Source organism: Ambystoma mexicanum, chromosome 10 (assembly GCF_040938575.1).
Source record: "Ambystoma mexicanum isolate Mex_15411 chromosome 10, UKY_AmexF1_1, whole genome shotgun sequence".
Taxonomy (NCBI): Eukaryota; Metazoa; Chordata; class Amphibia; order Caudata; family Ambystomatidae; genus Ambystoma; species Ambystoma mexicanum.
The window spans coordinates 1,494,231,550-1,494,255,399 of record NC_090932.1 but is presented as its reverse complement, the minus strand read 5'-3'; the positions used below and the strand labels follow the sequence as shown (position 1 = coordinate 1,494,255,399).

General features: G+C 47.6%; 1 protein-coding gene across 2 annotated transcripts in view; it reads right to left on the bottom strand.

The window, feature by feature from the left end:
* KNTC1 (kinetochore associated 1) overlaps positions 1-23,850 on the bottom strand; it is a 2,501,313-nt gene that overhangs the window by 2,245,966 nt on the left and 231,497 nt on the right. For both annotated transcript variants that reach the window (XM_069619627.1, XM_069619628.1), the window contains exon 7: positions 5,547-5,624. In XM_069619627.1, the coding sequence (XP_069475728.1) occupies positions 5,547-5,624 (78 nt within the window). The remainder of the gene's footprint in view (positions 1-5,546; positions 5,625-23,850) is intronic.

The window sequence follows — 23,850 nt, the reverse complement described above, 5'->3', positions numbered from 1 at the left end:
GAAACTGGAAGTGCTCCTCTCCCAAAGAGAAACTGAGATATCTCCTGTGTGGGTTGCAAATCAGGATATGCATGTACGCATCCTGAAGATCCACCACACTGAGCCAATCGCCCATCTGCAAGGAGGACCGTATCTGGCTGTGCGTGATCATCTTGAATTTCTCTTGGGGTAGGAAAAGATTAAACTGGGAAAGCTCTAGGATGGTGCGCAGGCCAGCCTCGTTGGGTTTGGGCACCGTAAACAGCCGGGAGTAGAAGCCCTCCCCTCGCTCCCCAAGGAGAACAGGTTCCACAGCTCTGAGGTCCAAGTTTCTGAACCTCGGCTTTGAGGGAGGGCAAGCCCGACAGCTGAAAAGGAGGGTTGAGGGGTTGGGTGGGGGTAGAGGTAAGCGGAAGCCCGCCCGAGCGACTGACAAGACCCATCTGTCTTCTGTGATGGTCTGCCACGCCTCCCAATGAGATGCAATGCGTCCTCCCACCGGGGTCACGTGCGAGCGTGGAAAACCCTCATTTAGTAGGTTCATCGTTGGCATTGCCACCTGAACCTGAGGAGGAGGCTGAGGAGCGGGAGAAAAACCACGTCCATTGTTGCCTACGGCGGTTGTTCCCCGCAGGGGTATCCACTCTGCAAGATTTTCGGTCGAGGAAGCCTCTAAAGCCAGAGGAAGGTCGACTTTGCGACAATGGTCTGTGGGTTTTGAAAGGAGTCTTAACAAGGACCGACAAGGACTTCGCTGTCTGAGTGCTATCCTTCATCTTTTGAGCTCTACATCTGTTGTAGAATGAAAGAGCTCCTTCCCATCAAACGGAAGGTCCAACACCTTGTCCTGCACTTCTTTTGAGAATTTAGTTGCATGCAACCACACCTGCCTTGAGGTATTGTTAGGCAGAAACCTGTGCAGTTCCCTTAGGGACCACTGCAAAAGATCTAGGACTAGAGGTGGTTGGCAGTAAACCCAATTGGTAGCAGTCTGTACCACCCAGATGTAGCTGTGGCTGAGCAGTCAGACTTCTCTCAAGATGAGTTAGGCAGTATATAGAGTATACACAATAGGGATACAGTAGCACAAGCAAACACTGACCAGAGCTTTGGTGTAAAAGTATATAATTATTTATTTCAAGACACACTTGTAAATTACACTAGCACAAAGATGTAAGTAAATTCAACACAGTCACTATTATATATATATACAACCCTAATTACTTATTAGACAAGTCTTAATGAGAAACACCACTTATTTTCAGACAGAGGTGAGCGCTTAACATAAGATGGCACTCTAATAAGTTATTAAAAAGGGAGGGAAAAAGGCAGAGTTATGAAAGCACACAAATTTCAATACTTTTCAAAGAACCACAGTGAAGCAGGTTAGGCAAAGTCTACTGGAGAGCAAGGAAGTTCAAATGCCAGGCCCACTCTTAGAGAGAGCAAGTGAAATGTGTCCAGGATCACACAGTGGGGTTATGCCCAAAGCCTTTGTAGAAAGTTCACAAAAGATGGAGATCAAGTCAGGAAAAGTTAGTTAACAGGTCCCAGGCTAACCCAGGTTAGAAAGTCGAGGATTTACTGTCACCCCGAACGATCTGTCGCAAGGAAAGCCAGGCGAGGCACAGTACCTGAAAGTGGGAAGAACGCTCCAGCGGGGGCAGTTGTTCCTCGCAGCGGGTGCAAGTCGGTGTTTCGTCCAGAGGAAAGCTGAAGGTCGTTGCACTGCCAGGGAAGAAACCAGCCTCGGAGTTTCCCGGTTACAAGGTACTACCCTTTTCTTCGCGGTAGTGGTAAACCGTGGTATTCCGGTTGCCGGGGTGCTTGGCACAGGCAAGGCAGCCACAAGATGGTCCAGGAAGGCAAAATGACGGGCAAACTGGTTATCCCCACCAGTCAAAGGAAGAAGACTCTCCGGACTGGAGACCTCCTCTGTCGTCGGGAAAAGTGGTGAGACGGTTCAGCAGGGCTCCACCGGTGGTGTCGTTGTTGCAGGTCGGCTCGGCTTCTCCCTCCTCGGATTCTTTAGGTCCTGTGGCGACTTCTGAAGTTCCAGTCCCCAAAGCGCTTGGGTTGGAGTCACAGAAGCAAACACAAACGCCATTTTGGAAACAAGTTTTGGCAAAAAATACCAACCAGTGAATTTATATTCATTTAATAAACCGGCAGTATGTTCGACGCTATTTTAAAAAGTGGTAGTCTCGAACAATGGGAAAATCCCATAGGAATATATTTGCGGTCGAATACAAAAAGTAGTATCCACTGCCACCAGCCAAAACTCGGTCGGGGGGACTGGACAGTGCCCCCTCAAACAACAGACTCCAGGGCAATCCAATTGCCCCGACCAGTACGTCCACAATAGGATGGTTTGTACTGGTTCTGTTCACAATTTGAGACTAGTAAAGCCAATGGTGACTTTACATGCCCTGGTAGACAGTAGTCAGTCCCAGGGTATGGAGTCTATGTTTGGGGGTCGCTACGACACCCCTGGGTTATGGCACGGAGGGCGCTGTGTAACCCATATACCAAAAACACATGAAGCCCTATGGGGTAAAGGACCCCATAGCCCATAAAACACCAACAAAGTCAAAGGAACACCTCAAATCATGTCTAAGAGTGGGAGGAAAAGAGTCTCACTCTTAGCAGGAGAAAAGAATAAACCCCAGAAATCCAGCAAAGCTGCTGGGGGACTCTCTAGGTTTGGGAAATTAGCCTTTACAGAGAATTCTCCCCAACAGGTATCAACCCCCAGCATAAGGCCCCGAGCCGAGGTGTCTACGTTATGAGCCGCAGCCTCCAGGAGATCCTGGGCCAAGACCCTGGCGTCGGATAGACCCCCTTTAAAGTCTTCCAGCTTCTCGACCGGGATAAACTCCTCAAACTCCGACAGACCTTTCCACATCCGCATGTTAGCTCCCGCTAATACCAATTCGGCGTTGGCCTGAATGAGTGGCAAGGCCGAGTTGGCAAAGATTTTCCTCCCAAGAGAGTCAAGGAGCTTGTCCTCCTTTCCCAGAACCTGAGTAGCCGTCGTGGAAGAGGATGCTGCAGGCCTAGATTGCAAAGTGGCCGCGGCCACCACTGTGGAGGAGGGGGGCGGACAAGACGACAGGGCCACCTCTTCCAAAGAATGCAGCCTGTATCTCGCGTCAATTTTCTTATTGACAAAAAGTCCAGAGTGTGGCTTTCCCCAGACCCTGCGGACCTCGGCCAGAACGTCCTTCTGCAAGAACAGGCCGGTATGCTCCGAAGAAGACAGGGCGAACGCCCCAGAAAGTACACCCTCCTGCGGAGCGGGTGCCTCAGGCACCGGAACATCTAAGAAGCACATCATGTCCAGTACCCGGTCATGAAAAGCTCTAATAGAGCGGGGCAGGTCCTTGTTGTCCTTATCGCCCTGCGCTTCATCCGACAGGTCAGGATCCTGCTGAACCGTGTCGGGCGCTGCCCTGTCCACAGGGGACAATGGGGGCAAAGGCGGAAGAGTCAGGGGAGGCACCGCAGGCAAGGGAGGCGCAGGCGGAACCACCGGAGGAACAGGTGGAGCCGGAGGCGCGGGTGGCCATATCTCCCTGAAAAGCCCTTTGAAATATTCCCTCATGGGGTCGGTACGCATTATTGTTTGAAATTTACCGAAAAAGGCATCCTCCGGGGTTTGCTTCGGAACCTGAGGCGGCCTCTCACGAGGTGAGCAAATCCAGGGACGTAACGGGGGAAGAGTGCCACACAGGCACCTCCACCGACGTATCCACATAAATCAAAGCTGCCGACCCCACAGGCAACAAAACATTGTGCGGAAGAGGCATACGGGCATTCCAATCATAAACTGGCCGATAAGGATGTGCACAAGGGACTCTATGTTCACCCAAGGAACCAAGCCTTACACCTGAAGCCGATGGCGTAGTTGTAGGGGTAGCACCTAAAATGGCCGCCACGGTTGTGGCGGGACGAGGGCCATTTTGTCATCGCCTGAGGGGAACTACGGCACGTGAGGAAGTGAGGCAGGGGTCCCCGTTGATGGATCAGGGGTTTTAACTTTAGCCTTAACATAAGGAACCTCGGCAGAGCTGGTACTATAAAGGCTTGGAATGTTTCTGCGACATATCAACCGCCAAATCAGCCTTCCCAGGAAGGATCTCGGCACTGCTGATAAAATAAGAGCTTTCCTTCTTTGCCCCCTCAACAGATCTGGTGTCGCCGCAAGAGCAGGAACGGTGAGAAACAGCCTTCACCGGTAAGGCCTTGCCAGGCCTCTCAGAAATGTTGGTAACTTTAGCCTCTGAAAGAGGGACCTCGGACCCACGTCCGGCGACAGCCTTATCCGCGCGGGCCTCGAACGTCTGTTCGGTAAAAGCAAGCCCCACCAAGGCCTCGGGGCGCACCCCGGTCTTATTTTTGAGGGAAGCCGACAGAGAGGCCTCAGAACGAGCTCCGGTATCCCACGATTCAGTAGAACTGGGTCTACAAACAACCCCCACAGAAGGGGCCTCTGAGCGTGCTCCGGTATCCACAGGCCCCTTACGGAGACCCTTGGAGAAAACTCTGGTACAATTATTAGGCCCAACGGGCACCTCAGGGTGAACCCCGGTGACAGAGCGATCGACGCCCCTCCCGGCCCGAGAGGAACCTGGAAACGTATCCCCCAGCTGGGGTGCTCTGAAAAGTAAAGAACTAACTGGGCGTTTTTTCTTCTTGTCGATGAACGCCTGAAAATGTGAAGGAGGAGTTCATCGGAACACCTCCTTCCGCTGCTCCAACAGACGTTGAAGTGCCCGGACCGAAAGGGAGTCGCAGTAAAAACAGGAGTCCCAACGGTGATCCGGACCCAAACACTCTAAACAAAGAGGATGGGGATCCGCCCTCGCGAAACTACAGTGACACGATGAACAATCTGGAAAGTCTAGTTTGAACGACATAGACAGACTAGTATACGATCGCTAGCGAGAGCCAGAAAGGAAAAAAGGGAAGAAAATCTTCCGAAGATGCAAGTGTGTCCAGTCCCGAACGAGCGGAGAAAAGGACTGATGGGCGATGCGTGGGTTGGAGCCAAGGTGGGCGGGGTTACAGGCCCCGTGCAGAAAGAAAGGAAGGACACATTTTTGAAAACATTTTTGGGATGCTTTTTACTAAGTGCTCCGGTCCCGTCCCACAGGACGGAGAGATGTCTTATAAGTATGGAGGAAAGGGGACGGGACGTAGGAGTAATGTGCATCCGTGTCAAGGCCATCTTCAAAGCATGAAAATGAAGCCACACATGGTCACTCAGTCAATAACTTCCCTCCCCCACAAAGACCAGTATGACTTATCTACACTCCAGATCTCGCCTAAAAACGTTGCCTTCCATTCCTGAACCTTTTCTTTGTAAAGGCCAGCACAAAATCCACACAGTCTGTTATGTTAATTAGATAAAAGAGCAAAAGACAAATCTTCCATAAAGCATCAGAATTTAACCAATTGAGTTTATCTTAGCATATGCATGCCACTGCTTAAAATGTTCAGTCTTTAAAACACCGAAAAGAACCATAAAGCAAACATATATTTGCTAAAGAACAGACTCATTTTACCTTCTTGTATTTTTGCCAGGTGAAGACACATGATGCAGAAGAACCCTTCGTTTGTGAGAACAAACATGTGATAGGTACCTGTGGAAAGGAAAAGGGATACAAGAATGATTTGCATGCAAAAACATAATGCTGAGGGCGGAGGTCTTCTTATACCTCCTACACAGCTACAGCAGACCAATGACTTTACAATGTGTACACAACAGATAGCTGGAATTTACACTCCTTCAGCGCTCTCAGGTGACTACAAAACAGACTCTGGAGTCATTAATAACACCTTCAATTTCATTTCCTGTTGGATGGCTCTAAATGGATTAGCTCTGAATTACATCAATACTGAGATTATGATCCTAGGCACAGGTCCTAAACTGCCGCTTTTAGATGCAGCCTATGCTCATTATGCTCATATCCAAATTGCTTATTGTCTCCTCCCCCACCTTAAAAATAAATAAATAAATAAAAAATCTAGGAGTCACTCTGGACCAAGAGCCTTCTATGAAGCATCATATTGGCTGTCTGGTTTCCAAACACCTCTTATTATATCAAACTCCTGACACAGATTAGGCCTTTTCTGGACACACCGAGATGTGCCACTGTGACCAGGGCCATTATTGGTAACCGGCTGGTCTACCAGTAGTCTGTTGGGTGTGGGTACAGGCAAACTCAATCGTCTGCAGATGGTGCAGAACAATGCAGTGAGAGCAGTAATGGGACTAGGCAGATCTGATCATGTGTCATCCGCACAAAGGAAGCTATAATGGCTACTCATCGTCAAGAGAATCCAATTTTGTACTCTCTGTATAGCACACTCATGCCTTTATGGTCATAGTCCAGACGCCAAACTGGTCCTAGTACAGAATGGCTGTTTCCCTTTCTCTATGCCGCATCTGTGGAATACTCTCCCACCTGACATCAGGCTCTGCCCAAGCCTTGCCATTTTCAAACGAAAATTGAAAACCATCCTTTTTGAATAATTCCTGGTTGCTTGACCCTCTACAGTTCCTAGTTCTGCCTGGGCATCCTCGCTTGGTTTCATGTAACTGTTGTCTGTCTTGTTTCAGCGCTCTTATGCCTCACGGCCCTCGTCTCTAGCGCTATAGAAAAAAAAAAAAGAATTATATACCCCTAAGTTATAGAATTTTAATAGACATTTTGGCAACTGGACATAGGTGTTGGCCACTCCCAGCCCATTACGTTATGTGGGATTTGTAGAAACACATAGCCAAGAAAGCCCAAATAGCCTGGCTCAGAATTTCTACCCTTCGAAAAAAACTCAAACCCTTCATCCCAGTACAATACTTCCAGGCAGCAGTGCAGACCATGGTGGTATCGCACATCGATGGGGAAACTGTTCCCCTGAGTGCTCCCAGCTGTACGCTTGGCGCCCCTACAATCAGTCCACCACCCTACAGCACATATTACGGGAGCACCGAAATAATTACCCCCATATTACACCAACTACATTGGGTTCCACTCCAAGCAAGGATACTGTTCAAGACTGCGTTTATCAACTACAAGGCAGTCATGAGTAGCACACCAGTGTACTTAGCGGCTAAGCTGCACATATCTGGTGGCACACGATCCTCGTGCAGCAAATCAACCAACCGGCTTGAATCACAACATGTCAGCAAACAGAGGACCCACAAACTTCTCTTGTCATGCACCCTGTTAGGCCTAAACCTGTGCAGTTCCCTTACATGTGTTAGCAGTAAACCCACTTGGTAGCAGTCTGTACCACCCAGATTTACCTGGTAGCTGTGGCTGAGCAGTCAGACTTCCCCCAAGAAGAGTTAGGCAGTATGCAAAGTATACACAATAGGCACTTAGACACAATAATACAAGCAAACACTGACCAGAGCTTTGGTATCAAAGAATATAATTATTTATTTTAAAAGACACTGTTTGAAACACTCCAGCACTCTTATTGTAAAACACTCTAAACACAGTTACTATTATAATATATACAACCCTTATTCCTTATCAGATAAGACTTAGTTAACACCACTTATTTCCATACAGAGGTGAGCGCTGAGATGGCACTCAGATAAGTTTATGAAGAAGGGAGGGAAAAAGACAGAATATGGAAAGGTACACCACTCTAAGGTTTAGGAACATTATTAGCAAGGCAGAAGAGCAAAAGTCACGTGTGAGCCAAAGTCCATAGGCTGGGCCCACTCTTAGAGAGAGCAGAGCACAAATGTGCCCAAGATCACACAGTTAGACTAGGCTTAGAAAGTCTTGCAGAGAGTTCGAAAAGAGTTTAGAGAGGCTCAGAAACGTTTAGCCAGGGTGTCCCAGGCTAACCCACGTTCGAAAGCCGGGGGCTAAATCTACCCCGTACAGTCGGTGGCAAGGGAAGCCAGGTGGGACACGGTACCTTAAGTGTTAGGGAGAATTCTCTGTTTAGGCTGAATTTCCTAACCTAGTGAGTCCCCCAGCAGCTTTGCTGGATTTTTGGGGTTTATTTTTTTCTCCTGCCAAGAGTGAGACTCTTTTACCCTCTCTCTTGGACATGATTTGAGTGTGTTTCTTTGAATCTAGAAGTGTTTAATGGGCTATGGGGTCTTTTACTCCATAGGGCTTCATGTGTTTTTGTGATGTGTGTTACACAGCACCCTCAGTGCAGTGACACAGGGGTGTCATAGTGACCCCCAGTATAGACCCCATACCCTGGGACTGACTACTGTCTCCCAGGGCATGTAAAGTCACCATTGACTTTACTAGTCTTGAATTCTGAACAGAACCAGTACAAACCATCATATTGTGGACGTACTGGCTGGGGCAATTCGATTACCCCAGGGTCTGTTAGTTGAGGAGGCACGTCTCCGTCCCCCCTGATCGAGTTTTGGCTGGTGGCAGTGGATACTACTTTTTATATTCAACCGCAAATATTTTCCTATGGGATTTCCCATTGTTTTAGGCTACTATCTTTATTTAATTATTTATGGTAGCCTCGAACATACCGCCGGTTTATTTAATTAATATTAATTCTCCGGTTGGTATTTTTTGCCAAAATTTGATTCTAAAATGGCGTTTGTGTTCTCTTCTGTGACTCCAACCCAAGTCAAGCCCTTTGTTCCACTTTTTGGCGGGCTTCTCCACAGAAGCCCTCCAAAGTGGTGCCACTCTGTCTGGGGTACTTAGGAGGGGTGGAAGGGAATTTAGGCACCCTGGACTGAGTTGCCTCGGCAACACAAGTCGCACTACATCCTGATTGGCCCAAGTGGTGAGCCGGCCGGCTCACCACATAGCATGTTTGAGTGACAGCTAGGCTGAGTGAATGGGGGTTTGCTGCATAAAAGCAGGGCTTTGGGGACTGGAACTTCAGAAGTCGCCACAGGACCTAAGAATCCGACGAGGGAGAAGCTGAGCCGACCTGCCACGACACCACCACCGGTGGAACCCTGCTGGACCGTCTCACCACTTTTTCCCAACGACAGAGGAGATCTCCCGCCAGAGAGTCTTCTTCCTTTGACTGATGGGGATAACCAGTTTCACCGTCTTTTCGCCTTCCCGACGTACCTTGTGGCCGCCTTGCCTGTGCCAAGCACCCAGGATACCACGTTTTACCACGACCGCGAAACAAAGGTACCACTTTAACCAGAAAACTCTGCGGCTGGTTTCTGCCCTGGTAGTGCAACGACCTTCATCTTTCCTCCAAGTTGAGATCTTCTCTTCCCCTGGACGACGACGCAACTTGCACCCACTACCAGGAACAACTGCCACCGCTCGAGGATCCTTCCCACTTAAGGTACTGTGTCCCGCCTGGCTTCCTTGTTACCGACTGTACGGGGTAGATTTAGCCCCCGGCTTTCGAACCTGGGTTAGCCTGGGACACCCTGGCTAAACTTTCCTAAGCCTCTCTAAACTCTTTTTGAACCCTCTGCAAGACTTTCTAAGCCTAGTGTAACTGTGTGATCTTGGGCGCATTTGTGCTCTGCTCTCTCCAAGAGTGGGCCCAGCCTTTGGACTTTGGCTCACCAGTGACTTTTGCTCTTCTGCCTTGTTAACAGTGTTCCTGAATCTTAGAATGGTGTACCTTTCCATATTCTGTCTTTTTCCCTCCCTTTCTCACAAACTTATTGGAGTGCCATCTAGTTAAGCGCTCACCTCTGTATGAAAATAAGTGGTGTTTTACAGTGACTTATCTGATAAGGAAAAAGGGGTGTATATATTATAATAGTAACTGTGTTTAGAATATTTTACAATAAGAGTGCTGGAGTGTTTTCAACAGTGTGTTGTTAAATAAATAATTATATACTTTGATACCAAAGCTCTGGTCAGTGTTTGCTTGTATTGTTGTATCTGAGGGCCTATTGTGTATACTTTGCATACTGCCTAACTCTACTTGAGGGAAGTCTGACTGCTCAGCCACAGCTACCAGGTAAATCGGAGTGGTACAGACTGCTACCAAGTGGGTTTACTGCCAACACCTGTAGTCTTAAATCTTTTGAGTGGTCCCTAAGGGAACTGCACAGGTTTCTGCCTAACACTTAAGTGGGAAGGATGCTCCAGCTGTGGCAGTTGTTCCTGGCAGCGGTGCAAGTCTCGTCGTCCAGGGGAAGAGAAGATCTCGACTTGGAGGAAAGATGAAGGTCGCTGCACTGCCAGGGAAGAAACCAGCCGTGGAGTTTTCCGGTTAAAGGTATTACCCTTTATTTCGCGGTCGTGGTAAAACGTGGTAATCCGGTTGCCGGGGTGCTTGACACAGGCAAGGTGGCCACGAGATGCGTCGGGAAGGCGAAAAGACGGTGAAACTGGTTATCCCCACCAGTCAAAGGAAGCAGATCCTCCGGCGGAAGATCTCCTCTGTCGTTGGGAAAAGTGGTGAGACGGTCAGGCAGGGCTCCACCGGTGGTGTCGTCGTGGCAGGTCGGCTCAGCTTCTCCCTCGTCAGATTCTTAGGTCCTGTGGCAACTTCTGAAGTTCCAGTCCCCAAAGCCCTGCTTTTATGCAGAAAACCCCCATTCACTCAGCCTAGCTGTCACTCAAACATGCTAAGTGGTGAGCCGGCCGGCTCACCACTTGAGTTGCCTAGGCAACTCAGTCCAGGGTGCCTAAATCCCCCTCCACCCCTCCTAAGTACCCCAGACAGAGTGGCACCACTTTGGAGGGCTTCTGTAGAGAAGCCCGCCAAAAAGTGGAACAAAGGGCTCGACTTGGGTTGGAGTCACAGAAGAGAACACAAACGCCATTTTAGAATCAAGTTTTGGCAAAAAATACCAACCCGGAGAATTAATAATAATTAAATAAACCGGCGGTATGTTCGAGGCTATCGTAATTAAATAAATAAAGATAGTAGCCTCGAACAATGGGAAAATCCCATAGAGAAATATTTGCGTGTTGAATATAAAAAGTAGTATCCACTGCCACCAGCCAAAACTCGATCAGGGGGGACGGAAACGTGCCCCCTCGACGACCCCGGGGCAATCGAATTGCCCCAGCCAGTACGTCCACAATATGATGGTTTGTACTGGTTCTGTTCAGAATTCAAGACTAGTAAAGTCAATGGTGACTTTACATGCCCTGGGAGACAGTAGTCAGTCCCAGGGTATGGAGTCTATACTGGGGGGTCATTATGACACCCCTGTGTTACTGCACTGAGGGTGCTGTGTAACACACATCACAAAAACACATGAAGCCCTATGGAGTAAAAGACCCCATAGCCCATTAAACACATCTAGAGTCAAAGGAACACACTCAAATCATGTCCAAGAGTGAGGGTAAAAGAGTCTCACTCTTGGCAGGAGAAAAAAAATAAACCCCATAAATCCAGCAAAGCTGCTGCGGGACTCACTAGGTTAGGAAATTCAGCCTAAACAGAGAATTCTCCCTAACACACCCACTCTCTGGAACTCTATCCCAGTGTCGGCTCGGAACGCCCCCATAATTCTCCAATTTCACAAATCTCTCAAAATATGGCTCTTTCAACACCTGACCAAGGACCAATTCCAATGGATGCACATACAGATGCACAGAAATCACAGTACTGCGCTACTGTAAAGGATGTCAGTCCAAATGCTGGCTACCCACACTCTCGTCAGCACTCATGAGCAGCAAAGTGTAAAGCCTGATGCTTCCATTTACACATCCTCATGCTGTTTGACTACTTTGATGGCTGTTTTTTTTCTCTCCTTTAATTACACTGTGCCTTACTTTGACGCAGAGGCACTTTCTAATCATTCACATTCTCTCACTTTCTGCCTTACATTTCCTATTCAGAAAACATGTTTCGAAGTATGCAACATAATCTTTGCGGCATGTATTCTTCTTGTGGGCATAGAACAGGCATACACAACTTTGGTCCTTGATGGCCACAAACAGATCAGGTTTCCAAAACATCGGTCTTGACTATTGATGCAGGTAAATTAACAATGGATTTAAATAGGACATTATTTACATATCCTGGGTTTTCAGAACAACCAAGGCCAATACCTGTCCTAGCCTGTCCTCAGCCTTCCTCGCCGTTCGCCCAGAACCTCTGCCCTTTTTCTGGTCCACTACCCCTGTGACCATCAGCACTGGGTACTAAGCCCTTGCAAAGACTAACTGCCACTGACTCTTTGATACAAACATGTCGCCGTAAGTCTAGTAATTCTTTTATTGAATACTTGCGCTACACTGCCTTGTTATACCTATGCTCCAGTATCTACCTGTACTATCTATTAGTATATTAGTAGTACCTATGCTGCAATAGAGTTTAGGTTCACTCTGCACCTTATGCTTGTCCTCATATCCGTTCATTGCAAAGAACTGTAAAGGTGTAACTTGTCTGCAAGCCACAATATTGCCCACCATGATTGTAGCTCGAGCAAAGCGCAATGCCTCTCTAGTATAATCTGCATCTAGCCTAGCACTGCCTCCCATCTAGCCTATCTGATTAAGGTTTCTCATCCTAATATTCACCTTAACCTAATTGCATAGTATGCCTAGCTTGTATACACGTGATGAAACTGTATTTTGTAGCTCCCAGTATTCTGCTAGCCAAACTGTATGACTTGCTTACAGTGCTGAAACTGCTGTATACTGTAGTACTTTTGGCAAACCGCATCTAGCCCCCCTGCCAGAAATGTTTTTCTGCACTCACACAGCTGAACTATATGATATGCCTTTGTTGCTCTGCCCTAGGCCACATCTGCCATTTTGAGTGTACCTATGGTCGCTTATAGGCCACATTTGCCCTCTTGACTGTGCCTCTTGCTGTTCGTAGGCCACATTTTACCATGCTCCTTTCCTTACAGGCTTACTTACCACTGTGAACATATGCATGTTAGCACATTGTATTGCCCACTACGATCTGTGACTACAGCACTTGACTGACTATTGCCTAGCCTATTGCCTAGACTATTGACTGGCCCAGTAGCGAAGTTAGAACCTCTGAATAGTTGCTTTATCCTTATCCTAGTCCACTGTGCCCTAATCGAGTGACCGCCTACTGTGCCAGCGTTAGGATCTTGTGCTCTCAACCCGCTTATCTATACGACATATTATATAGTAATACATCCTCAACTCTAGCAGAATGCATTTTAGCACAACCCTATTAACATACGCCCCACTGCTGTTATTACAGCTTATACTGGCAACTATGGACCAATTTAAACATGCACCCTGCCCTACTCTCCACAGAAACCCTAGGCTTAGCGCTAGACTCTCCATCCTCTGCGAACCGCAGTTACCTAGCAACCCCTATTTGAATCGCCGTACCATACCCAAAAACCAGACTAGGAGCTCATTGCAACCTAAACCACAATTACCTGCCAGCACCTTAATGAAAGAACCCATCCCGGTTACTTCTAACACCAACTGTCTACCTAAAACAATCTCCATAACAGGAGCACTGATCAATGCTAGATCAGTCGTGGCCCACGCCACTGAAATAGCTGACCTCCTTACCTTAGATAACCTTCACCTTCTAGCAGTCACAGAAACCTGGCTACATGATGCAGCAGGTCCAGCCCTCTCCCTAGCAATACCCAAAGAGTACCAACTACTAAGACTAGACCGCCCTAACGCCAGAGGTGGTGGTTTAGCCATCATTGCCAAATCCAACCTGAATGTAAGGTTAACAACACTGCCCACCTTAAAATCCTGTGAACTCCTGGCCGCTAAATTACCAATATCCCCATGACAAACCCTAACTATTTATCTCATTTACAGGGCACCAGGGCCCTTAGGCCCTTTCGAAGAGGAATTATCCATCCCCTTAGCAGGCAACACAAAAAAGTCATCCCAGACAATGATCCTTGGTGACCTTAACCTAGGTCTTAACGACCCAAATGACAAACAAGCGCAAACAATCGCTACCATGCTTGAAGGACATGGCCTCACCCAAAAAGTCCTCACCAACGCCCAGGACAAAGGGAGCATACTAGACTGGGTAGCCACCTCCAACTGCCCTACTATCACTAAAATTACACCCCAGCCTTGGACTGACCACTTCCTCATCAATTTCTACTTAACACTTAACAAGATGTCCAGAATTGAAAAAACAATGGCACCATCTGTTCCCACTAGATCCAGAAAAAACATCACACCAGACAATATCCTACCCCTGCTCCTCCCAGCCATCAATGCCTTGCCATTTGATTCTGACCCAGACACCATGGTTAAAATATACAACACCACCATGGCCATAGCCATGGACACCATCGCCCCACTGAAAAACTGTAAAAGTAAACAACAATCCCACCTTAATACTTGGTTCACCCCCCATCTAAAAGAACCGAGACTGGGGAAAAGGAAGCTTGAAACTGTATGGCAACACCCCCCCTACAGCTGAAAATAAACTTAAAATGAAATTGTGCGCTACACATTATAAGAAAGCAATCATCCAAGCTAAAAAAGAAGTCTATAACGACCGAATTTCCAAAGCATGCTCCAATACAAAGGAACTATTCGCAATCTTGAATCCCCCATATCACCACCTGATAACGTACCCAAAGACAAGCAATGGTGTACAAATATCCAAAATGCCCTCGCTAATAAAGTAAAAATACTACAATCAAAAATTGCTATAATAAAAGCCTCGCTCCCTCTTAGTGAAATTCCCAGCACGCCCACGCCCAAACCTAGCCTAACACCCTTCAAATTCTCTAACGTTTCCACACATGAAACTGAAAAAATCATTGCCTCACTAAAACCATCCAATTGCAAAGGCGATTACTGCCCAGCCCAGATAATCAAGGATGCCGCTAGAGACCTTGCCCCCTTCGTCACTAAACTCATCAATGCCTCTTTCTCATCTAGCACCATCCCAAGTAGCTTAAAAGAGTCCTGGGTTCTCCCCCTGCTTAAAAAACAAACCTTAGACCCCTCCATCCCCACCAACTATAGACCCATCACTACTGTCCCTTTCCTCCTTAAGATAATTGACAGAGTGGCCTATCTCCAAATCCAAAAATACCTAGAGACCAACCAACTCCTCGGCACGTGTCAATCGGGCTTCAGACCGCAACACGGCACTGAGACCGCCCTTATAGGTCTCAAAGACCAAATTGACGAGCTCAACGATAAAGGAAACACAGCTATGCTACTCCTCCTTGATCTGTCAGCGGCTTTTGACCTAGTGGACCACGCAGTACTCTGCAAACACCTAGCGTCAGCCACCCACTTCTCAAGTGAAGCCATAGTCTGGATCCAATCCTTTCCCGACAACAGAAGCATGCAAGTCTTCTCCACCTTAGACTCTGCAGACCCTATCCAGACAACATGTGGAGTCCCACAGGGCTCTTGTGTCTCGCCAACGATGTATAATATCTTTACTAAACCTCTATTCGACAAATTGGACAGACGGTGTCACCTACACAAGTTATGCAGACGACACCCAGATCCTCATCCCCCTTTCGGGCAATTTCACTACGGATACAGCTTTAGTAAACAAAATGTACACCCTCATTCAGGCATGGATGGCAACCCATGGCCTCCGCCTGAATGATGAAAAAACAGATATCCTCATACTAGGCTCACCCAACAACCTAAAAAAAACTTGATTCCAACTACAGCTCCTTCAATATCGATGGCAATATAATCCTCGTCGCCAAAGAGGTGAAAACCCTCGGTTTCTATTTGGACTCCACTTTGTCCCTAAGGAAACAAGTGAACTCCCTGGCCTCATCCACAGCCTATACCGGTAAACTTATTAAAGCATGCAGACCCTTCCTCTCACCAGCTAGCTGCATTATCCTAGCCAATGCACTAATCCTCTCAAAACTGGATTACTGCAATGCACTTTATGCAGGCACAAATAAATACATCAATAAACTTCAAACCCTACAAAACAACGCGCTCAGAACGGCCCTGAACCTCCCAGCTAGAGAGCACATCTCGAATGTGCGGAGAAAATACAACTGGCTAAAAATTAGTGGTAGGATCACCTTCAAAATTGTCACACTAACATTCAAATGTCTGAACAATGCAGCCCCCCCCCATACCTTAGGGATAAAATAATAAGAAAAATCACTGCACGACCAACCAGAACGGCCAACTCTTTCTGCCTCCAAACCCCTAGATTCCGACTAAAAAAAACAGGAGGTAATAGCTTCTCTGTGCAAGCAGCCCAGTACTGGAGCGCCCTACCAGTTGAACTAAGAAGGGACCAGCCCTACAACAGCTTCAGCCACCATACCCGCACCTGGCTTCGACACAATGACCTCTGAAAGCGGTGACCCTGAGCATTGTGACCTGATGACACACATACCCCTCCACTCATACATGTAAAATGTACATAATGTATTTACTGTATACAATTTGTTACCTTTCCACTCTTACATGTAAAGAATGTACATAATGTAATTACTGTATACAATTTATGTTACCAACAACCTGTAATATGCAACCTGTAACCAAGTTCTAAGCATTCTTGTTATTCTGTGCGCCCAGCTACCCAAGGGTTTTCAGGCGCCCTATAAATAAACAAGGTAACCCTGAAGGCCAGACTTGTGCTTCACTGGCCTAGATCCTGCTAACTCCAGCTCTATTTTCATGATCAATGGACATTTTAAACTCCAGTCTCACATTTTTATCATGTAGCAGTGGGTGCGTATTTGGCCAGATAAAAGGCATTCTAGTGGTGCACTTGGTTTTATAGGACTGACCCACCTTGGTACATAGTATTGCTAGCACATGTGTTGAATTCTCATTACCATCTTTAGTTTAGTCCGTTTCTTGTATAGCACCACATGCCCAAAGGCCTCAGGTCACTCACAAAAGGAAAGGACCAAACCAATACAATTTGATTCTGGGTAAAGGAGTTGATCTTGGAGATTCCGGATGTTCTTGGATACCGGTAATGATGCATTTGGCAGAAATATGCTCTTTTTAAAAAATTGCAGTGCTGCCAATAACCTTTACTTTTAGCAGATCATAAAAGTTGATGCTGTGTGATTAAAAGTAGGTTACTCACCAAAGTGACTTCTGAATTCTTGTGTCCATAGGCCACATTCCTCCATACCTGAGGGGGATTGGAGAAGTAGGGGTCAATATATCCATCATAGACTGGACCGGAGCATGATGTGGAGGAGCATAACTTCTGCCTAGGCGTATGCGCAACTATACCCCTCGCAGCACCTGCTTGCGAATTCTGTGAATTCTGCCGGGGCCAATTGGCAGTCCTTTTATTATCACAGACAAAATGGGGATCTTTTTACAAAGGCAGTTGGGGTGGGGGGGGGCATGGGTAGGCCAATTGAAGGAAAGGGAACTATGATCTGGGAGTGCAGTAGTTTATGGCAACTTTCATTTACTGCTACATCCAGTCTAGTTTCGTGTAGTTTCCTACATACATGCAAGACAATTTAAAGCATACCTGAAAGAGTTTCTATCAAAACTATTTCAAAAAACCTCCAGTCAAAATGGGTCATCAGCCTTAGAACCAGAGTCCATAGTAGAACTTCAGAGCAAACATCCAGATTATTAATAAATATCCTGAAGAAAGTGAAACTCAGATCACTTCAGGTAAATATTTTGGAAGTGTACTTTGAGGAATCTGATGACGTCATCACTCCTTTCCTGGCAGAATCTCTCCCCATGTGGCATGGGGACAGCAACAGCTACCTGTTCATGACCTTGGGGGCAGCTATATGAGGGAGGACAACATGGAGGAAGGTGACCCTCATGGGGGGAGCCAACATCAACAGACTAGACATAGTATCCCTCTTTTCCTTTAAGGGATACCCCTTCCATTCCCCATGCCTAATTGGAATATTTTCATGGCTCCCTTCAACCACCCATGGAAGCTACTGAGAATACCATCCCGTGTTCTATACAAAAAAGCTGGAGTAATGAGGATCAGCAAAGGCGAGAAGCACAAGATGCGCTCTAGTGTTTGCGAGAGAATATTAGCTGCCGGGACATTTATAAACGCTAACCAGCTGACAGGGAAGACGCTGCTTGCGGAAGTTTCACCCTCTCTGTGTTGACCGAGGGACCCCCGCGCCAAGAAGTCTGTAGAGCCTGCTTGCTCAGAGAGAAGGCAGAAGACAAAGGATTGTGAGAGCTGGTTCACTGTATGCAAACTGCGGGCGGAAGGAGAGACGAAACTTCCTTGCCGACACGGGAACCTGGGAGCAGCCTTAAAGCCGCCTGAAGATGGAGAGAACCTCAGGAGGCAAGTGGGTGCTGCGAACATCATGGAAGCCACCAGATAAAGTCAGTGAGCCTGCAAGGTGGAGACGGGTGACCACGCTGCTTCCCCTCTACCGTAGACAAACCGAATAACGCCACGAGAAGCCAGTGAGTCCTGCAGTGGGGAACTGGGACACCGGGGCGTTTTGGCAACACTGCCAGAGAAGGAGAAAGGAAACTAGAACAAATGAGAGGGAATATGAAACCCAATATTATCAAAAAAAAGACTAAAAACTAACGCAAGAAATATACCAGTTTCCAAAAGTGTAAAGTCGGGGTAAGGGGAGTCTACCAAGCATAGAAAAGTTTACAAATGTGTAAAGCAAATAACATGAAAAGCCCTGGCAGGAGAGTATACCAGGTACAGACAAGTTGGCAAGAGTACAAAGCGATTTACATGAAGAAGCCCTGATAAGAGAATACACCAGGCAAAGCAAAGACTTAGAAAATGTTACATTAAAGAGAAGAAACCTGGCAGGGGAGTACACCAAGTATCCTATGAAATTGAGACCAACAGCCAAGTTGTTCAATATACAAGTTGTTTTTTGTTAATCAGAGAATTCCAAGGAAGACTCAAACTTAGGAGTTTAAATGTATTGTGAAGAGAAACCCCGGGGAAGTAGCAATTCCCTGGAACTGTAAACTGTATCCATTGGGAACCTTTGCGTTGGAGTTACGTTTTTTTCCCTTCTTGAACATTTGTGCACTTTAAAAGGCCAAAGACATTATCCTTTTCACCTTGGAGTTTCTTTTAGACTGTGAAGGCCAAAACAGTATTACGGACACAGGACATTTTTGCTTTGGACATCTTGACAACAGACAGACCCTTAGCTTAGGTTGAGGTAGGGAAACAGTGAAACATTTTACAACGCCTTTTTATTTTGAATAAATGTTTATAGCCAAAACTATGAGGTCTCTGTGTCCACACAGTACAGAGAACCAATGTATCCCTGTGAAGATCCAGGAAAGGGGCCTCAGAGTATCAAGCCTGTATTACGATGATTCTACACACTGACTAACCGCCAAAATCGCAGTCTTCCCAGAAACATATGCGACAATGTGAGATCAACAGAAAACACATGAAGCAGAGGATGGAGTTCAACATCTTTATTAGCCAGGGTCAAGAAGGTAGGAGTTTGTGCCAAAGCCTACAAGTTCTACAGTGTTTTACTATAAGTCAGGAGGTTGAGATAGACTAAAGTTGTCGGACTCGGGAGAGACAACTTAATCAAGTCCAGGTTCCCTAATATAATATTCAAAGCACTGTCTGTAGCTCGCATCTTGCCTCAAAGTCTCTGTGATATAGCATGCATAAAGCTTCTTGGTGTCCGTTAGGCAAAGTTTGTATGCAGTATCCTCTGGGACCACTACACACCACTCTGACTACAAGTATAGGAAACCCAACCTTTGGTATAAGCTTGTACTACACAGTTTTGGTAGCATGTTGAGCAGCCAGGCATATCTCAAGAAGGGTCAATGTGAGCTGTAGTGGAGTTACACAGAGATTTACAGTTACAGGTATTAAAAAAACCTCTTACATCCAAGGTTTCTTGCATAAACAAGTATTAGTTTATTTATCAGTCAGTTAGAATAAGTCTTCTTCAGAAGTGAGCAATATAATAGTTACACACAAATACACTTCAATTCTGTACACTTTGTTTGTAAATCAGTAAAGACCCTTTTAGGATGGCCCACAGACACAACCTACACCCACAGGTGACTTCAATAACAAGGGTGATGGGGACAATAATCTCTTACTGTTGGCATTTACAATACTTCTAGAAGTTGGCAAAAGGAAAAGGTTATTAAAAACAACAAAGGCCACACATATTCTTAAGCTGGCAAATACTTTTGGATCCTCCAAGAAGAGTTGTACAATTCAATAGGCAAAGCCAAAGTCAATTGGCAAAAGTCTTGGCTAGGATGAAGCACTTCTGGTAAGCAAATGGAAAAGTCTTTGCACAAGTTCTTAGGAGTCTTTGATGAAAATAAAGAATCACATGTAGGGCCACAAGCTGATTAGACTTGTGAGTTGTAGAAGTTGCAAGTTCTCTACAGTAAGAGGTAAATTCTCTCAGACTTTACAGTACCTTAGAAATGAAGAAAAAAATGCAGCTGACGACTCTGTTCCTCTGCAGCTCTGCAGATCTCACTGTTTCTGGGCCTCAGTTGTGGGGACAAGAGGGAGGACGTCAGGGGACATCTGCAATGCACTGGGACGGTCAAAACACGCAACCGGCAAACTTCGCTTTCAGTGGCTGTTCAGTGTTTCAGCTCCTCGCGTCTACTGCAAATAGCAACACCACGGTTCCTGGCTGTCGAGTTGGACTTTCCTTGCTTCTGGGGTCCCGTACTCTGTTGAGGGGGCTCAGGCTCAGTCAGTCCTGCTGCTTGGGAGTCCGGAGGATCTTCCAAAAGCTCTAGGCAAGCTTAAAAGCAACGCACACAATCTGGTGTTCCTCTCCCTGGCTATATGGTTTCCAGCAGCAACTCTGTGGAAATTCAACCAGTTCTGAGATGAATGTCTAGGTGGCTTACTTTGGAATTGATTGGTCCCACCAACTCAAGGGGAGAAGTCGCCCATGCAGGGGCTTCTCAGTCGATGCGAACTTGGCGTTTCGGCACTCCTGCAAGGCTTCACCGGGCAAAGCAACAGTCCAGGAGTTGCAGCAGGCGTCCTCTTCAAGTTCTTCTTCGGTTCCTTCGTCCAGAGGTTGACTGAATAAAAGGCAAGTCGTTCGGCTTGGAAGGCAGTTTTCTCCCATTCATTCCATCCTAGCTGTCGCTCAACCAGCAGGGTGGCTGTCCTTGCCGGACAGTCCACCACAGAGTGCATTTGGGTCTCCTAGGAGACTAAGCACAGGGAGTTTCGGGCACCTCCCACACTTCCTGCCTACCCCAGACACACTGGAGCCAGAGGTGGCCTTCGCTCGTGTATCCGGCCAAAGGCAAAATGAACAAAGAGACCAAACCTGGTTTGGCGCGCAGAGTAAATCTCAAGAAGGTACTACTACAAAGAAATGGCTCCCGTGGGTGCTTTACTGTAGCTGTGAACGCAGCCTGTGGTAAATACACATCATGGTAGTTGAAACAAAACCACTGCCACCAGCCATTCACTGAGAAGAACAAGTTACTTTCTTACCTGGTAACGTTCTTTCGATGGGATGGTCCGACGACGTATTCCATATATATGACATGTAATCACCACAGCTGTGCTGCTTCGGAAACTTTTTTCGGCGTCTGCGTCCTGCGTCGATGAGGTCGATGCGCCGTCGCCGAGGGCCTCCTCCGACGTCCGACGTCATCCGATGTGATAAGTAGGACGCACGACGCCCGTAGCCTCAGTTGTAGTTTTTTCCCCCAGAACGTGTGACACTAGTCAACTGCCAGTCAGACACAAAGCCTTGCGGAACGTAAGCTGCAATCGCAAAAGAAATTCTGCAGCGGGGAAGGCAGGGCGGGAGCGATATGGAATACGTCGTCGGACCATCCCATCGAAAGAACGTTACCAGGTAAGAAAGTAACTTGTTCTTCGAGGGGATTGGGTCCTCCGACGTATTCCATATCTATGACAGACTCCCAAAGCAGTACCAGAGCAAGGAGGAGGGAAAGAATTTAGAATCAAGATTTAGAATAGCCAATCAAATAGCAGAGCAAAGGACCGCCTTGCCAAAGGCCAGATCCTGTGCTCGGATGGAATCGAGGGAATAGTGACGTACAAATGTATGTACTGAAGCCCAGGTGGCTGCATCACAGATGTTGCGAATAGGAACACCCCTCTGCAGGGCAGTAGACACAGCCATACCCCTGGTAGAATGGGCCCGCAAGCCAGCCGGTGGGTCCTTACCCGCCAAGCGGTAGCACTCCGAGATGGCCAAAATAATCCAGCGAGACAAAGTCTGTTTCGTCACAGCTTGCCCCAAACGCTTTCCAGCGTAACCAATAAAGAGTTGATCGTCCACTCTGACCCGGGACATGCGTGAAACATAAAAGCTTAAAGCCCTCCTAGGATCAAGCCTATGGAGCCTCTCCTCTTCCTTACCAGGATGCGGAGGAGGATAGAATGCCGGAAGAACAACCTTCTGGGCCAAATGAAATTCCGTCACTACCTTCGGAAGAAAAGGAGGACGAACTCTAAGGACAACCCTGTCCTTGTGAAATACAGTGAAGGGAGGCTTAACTGAAAGTGCCTGTAACTCACTCACTCCGCGAGCGGAAGTAACCGCAACTAAAAACACAGTTTTCAGAGTTAACAGCCTCAAAGGGCAAGAATGTAAAGGCTCAAACGGAGCACCCATAAGAAACTTAAGAACAAGGTTTAAATCCCAACCGGGCACCAGGAAAGGTGACGGAGGGAACACATTAGTGAGCCCTTTTAGAAACTGTGAAATCAAAAGGGATTTTAAAGTAAGAACACTCTTCAGACGAGCGCTTAAAGATGGACAGCGCCGCCAGATAACCTTTAACGGTACCCACTTGCAAGCCCCTGTGGGCCAAAGAAAGTAAAAAGGACAGAACCATGGGGATGTCACATGCAAAAGGATCCACATTCTGAACTCTGCACCAGTCGCAGAACTTACGCCAACGGCAACGGTACAGAGACTTTGTTGCTGGCCTTCCGGCCGAAAGCAACACCTCCATCACGTCCTCAGGGAGGTCCCAATCCTTATACCTCAACCTTTCAGAAGCCAAGCGTGAAGGTTGAGGGATCTGACCTCTGGATGGAGAACCTGACCCCCTCCCGTGAGAGCAGATCGTCTCGGTAGGGAAGACGACGTGGAGGGCAGATGGATAAGTCGAGAAGGTCCGGGTACCACGTCCTCCGAGCCCGCGCCGGGGCAATGAGGATCATCCGGGAACCGAACTTCCGTAACCTCCGCAGCACTTGCGGGATGACGGGGACTGGAGGAAACGCGTACAGCAGCGGGAATGACCACTCCACCACGAACGCGTCTCCTAAGGCTCCTTTTGGAGGAAATTCCCGCGAGCAAAACCTTTCGCACTTCCGGTTGACACTGGAGGCGAAGAGATCCACTTGAGGGGTCCCCCAAAGGGCGAAGATCTCCAGGAGAATCTCCTGAGCCACCTCCCACTCGTGAGAGATTGCGCTCTGCCTGCTCAGAGCGTCCGCCGTCACGTTCTCGTCTCCGGCCAGATGAACTGCCGAGATCGAAACTTCCTGCTGGATGGCCCAGAACTCGAGCTGCATCGCCTCCCTGCACAGAGGAAGTGACCCTGCCCCCCCTTTTTTGTTGAGGTAGTGCATGGCCACTGTATTGTCCGTCAGGATTAGGACACTCTTTCCTCGCACAGTCGGCAGAAAAGCCTTCAGGGCTAGCCTGATGGCCCTCAGCTCCAAAAGATTGATATGGAGTCTGGACTCCGACGGAGACCAACGACCGCTGACTGTCAGCCCGTTGGCATGAGCTCCCCATCCCTTGAGGGATGCATCCGTCACGATCGTCACCTCCGGCCAGGGAAGCCAAAATGGAGCCCCCCTCATCAAGTTGCCTTCGACGGCCCACCACAGAAGATCCCGGGCGACCGAGGGCGGCACCTGAACCGGGTCCGACATCCTGCCGGAGGACTGCGACCATTGCGTCTTGACTGCCCACTGCAAAGTTCTCATCCGCAGGCGAGCCTCTAGCACCAAATGTGTTGGCGTCAAATGGGACTTCTTTAAATT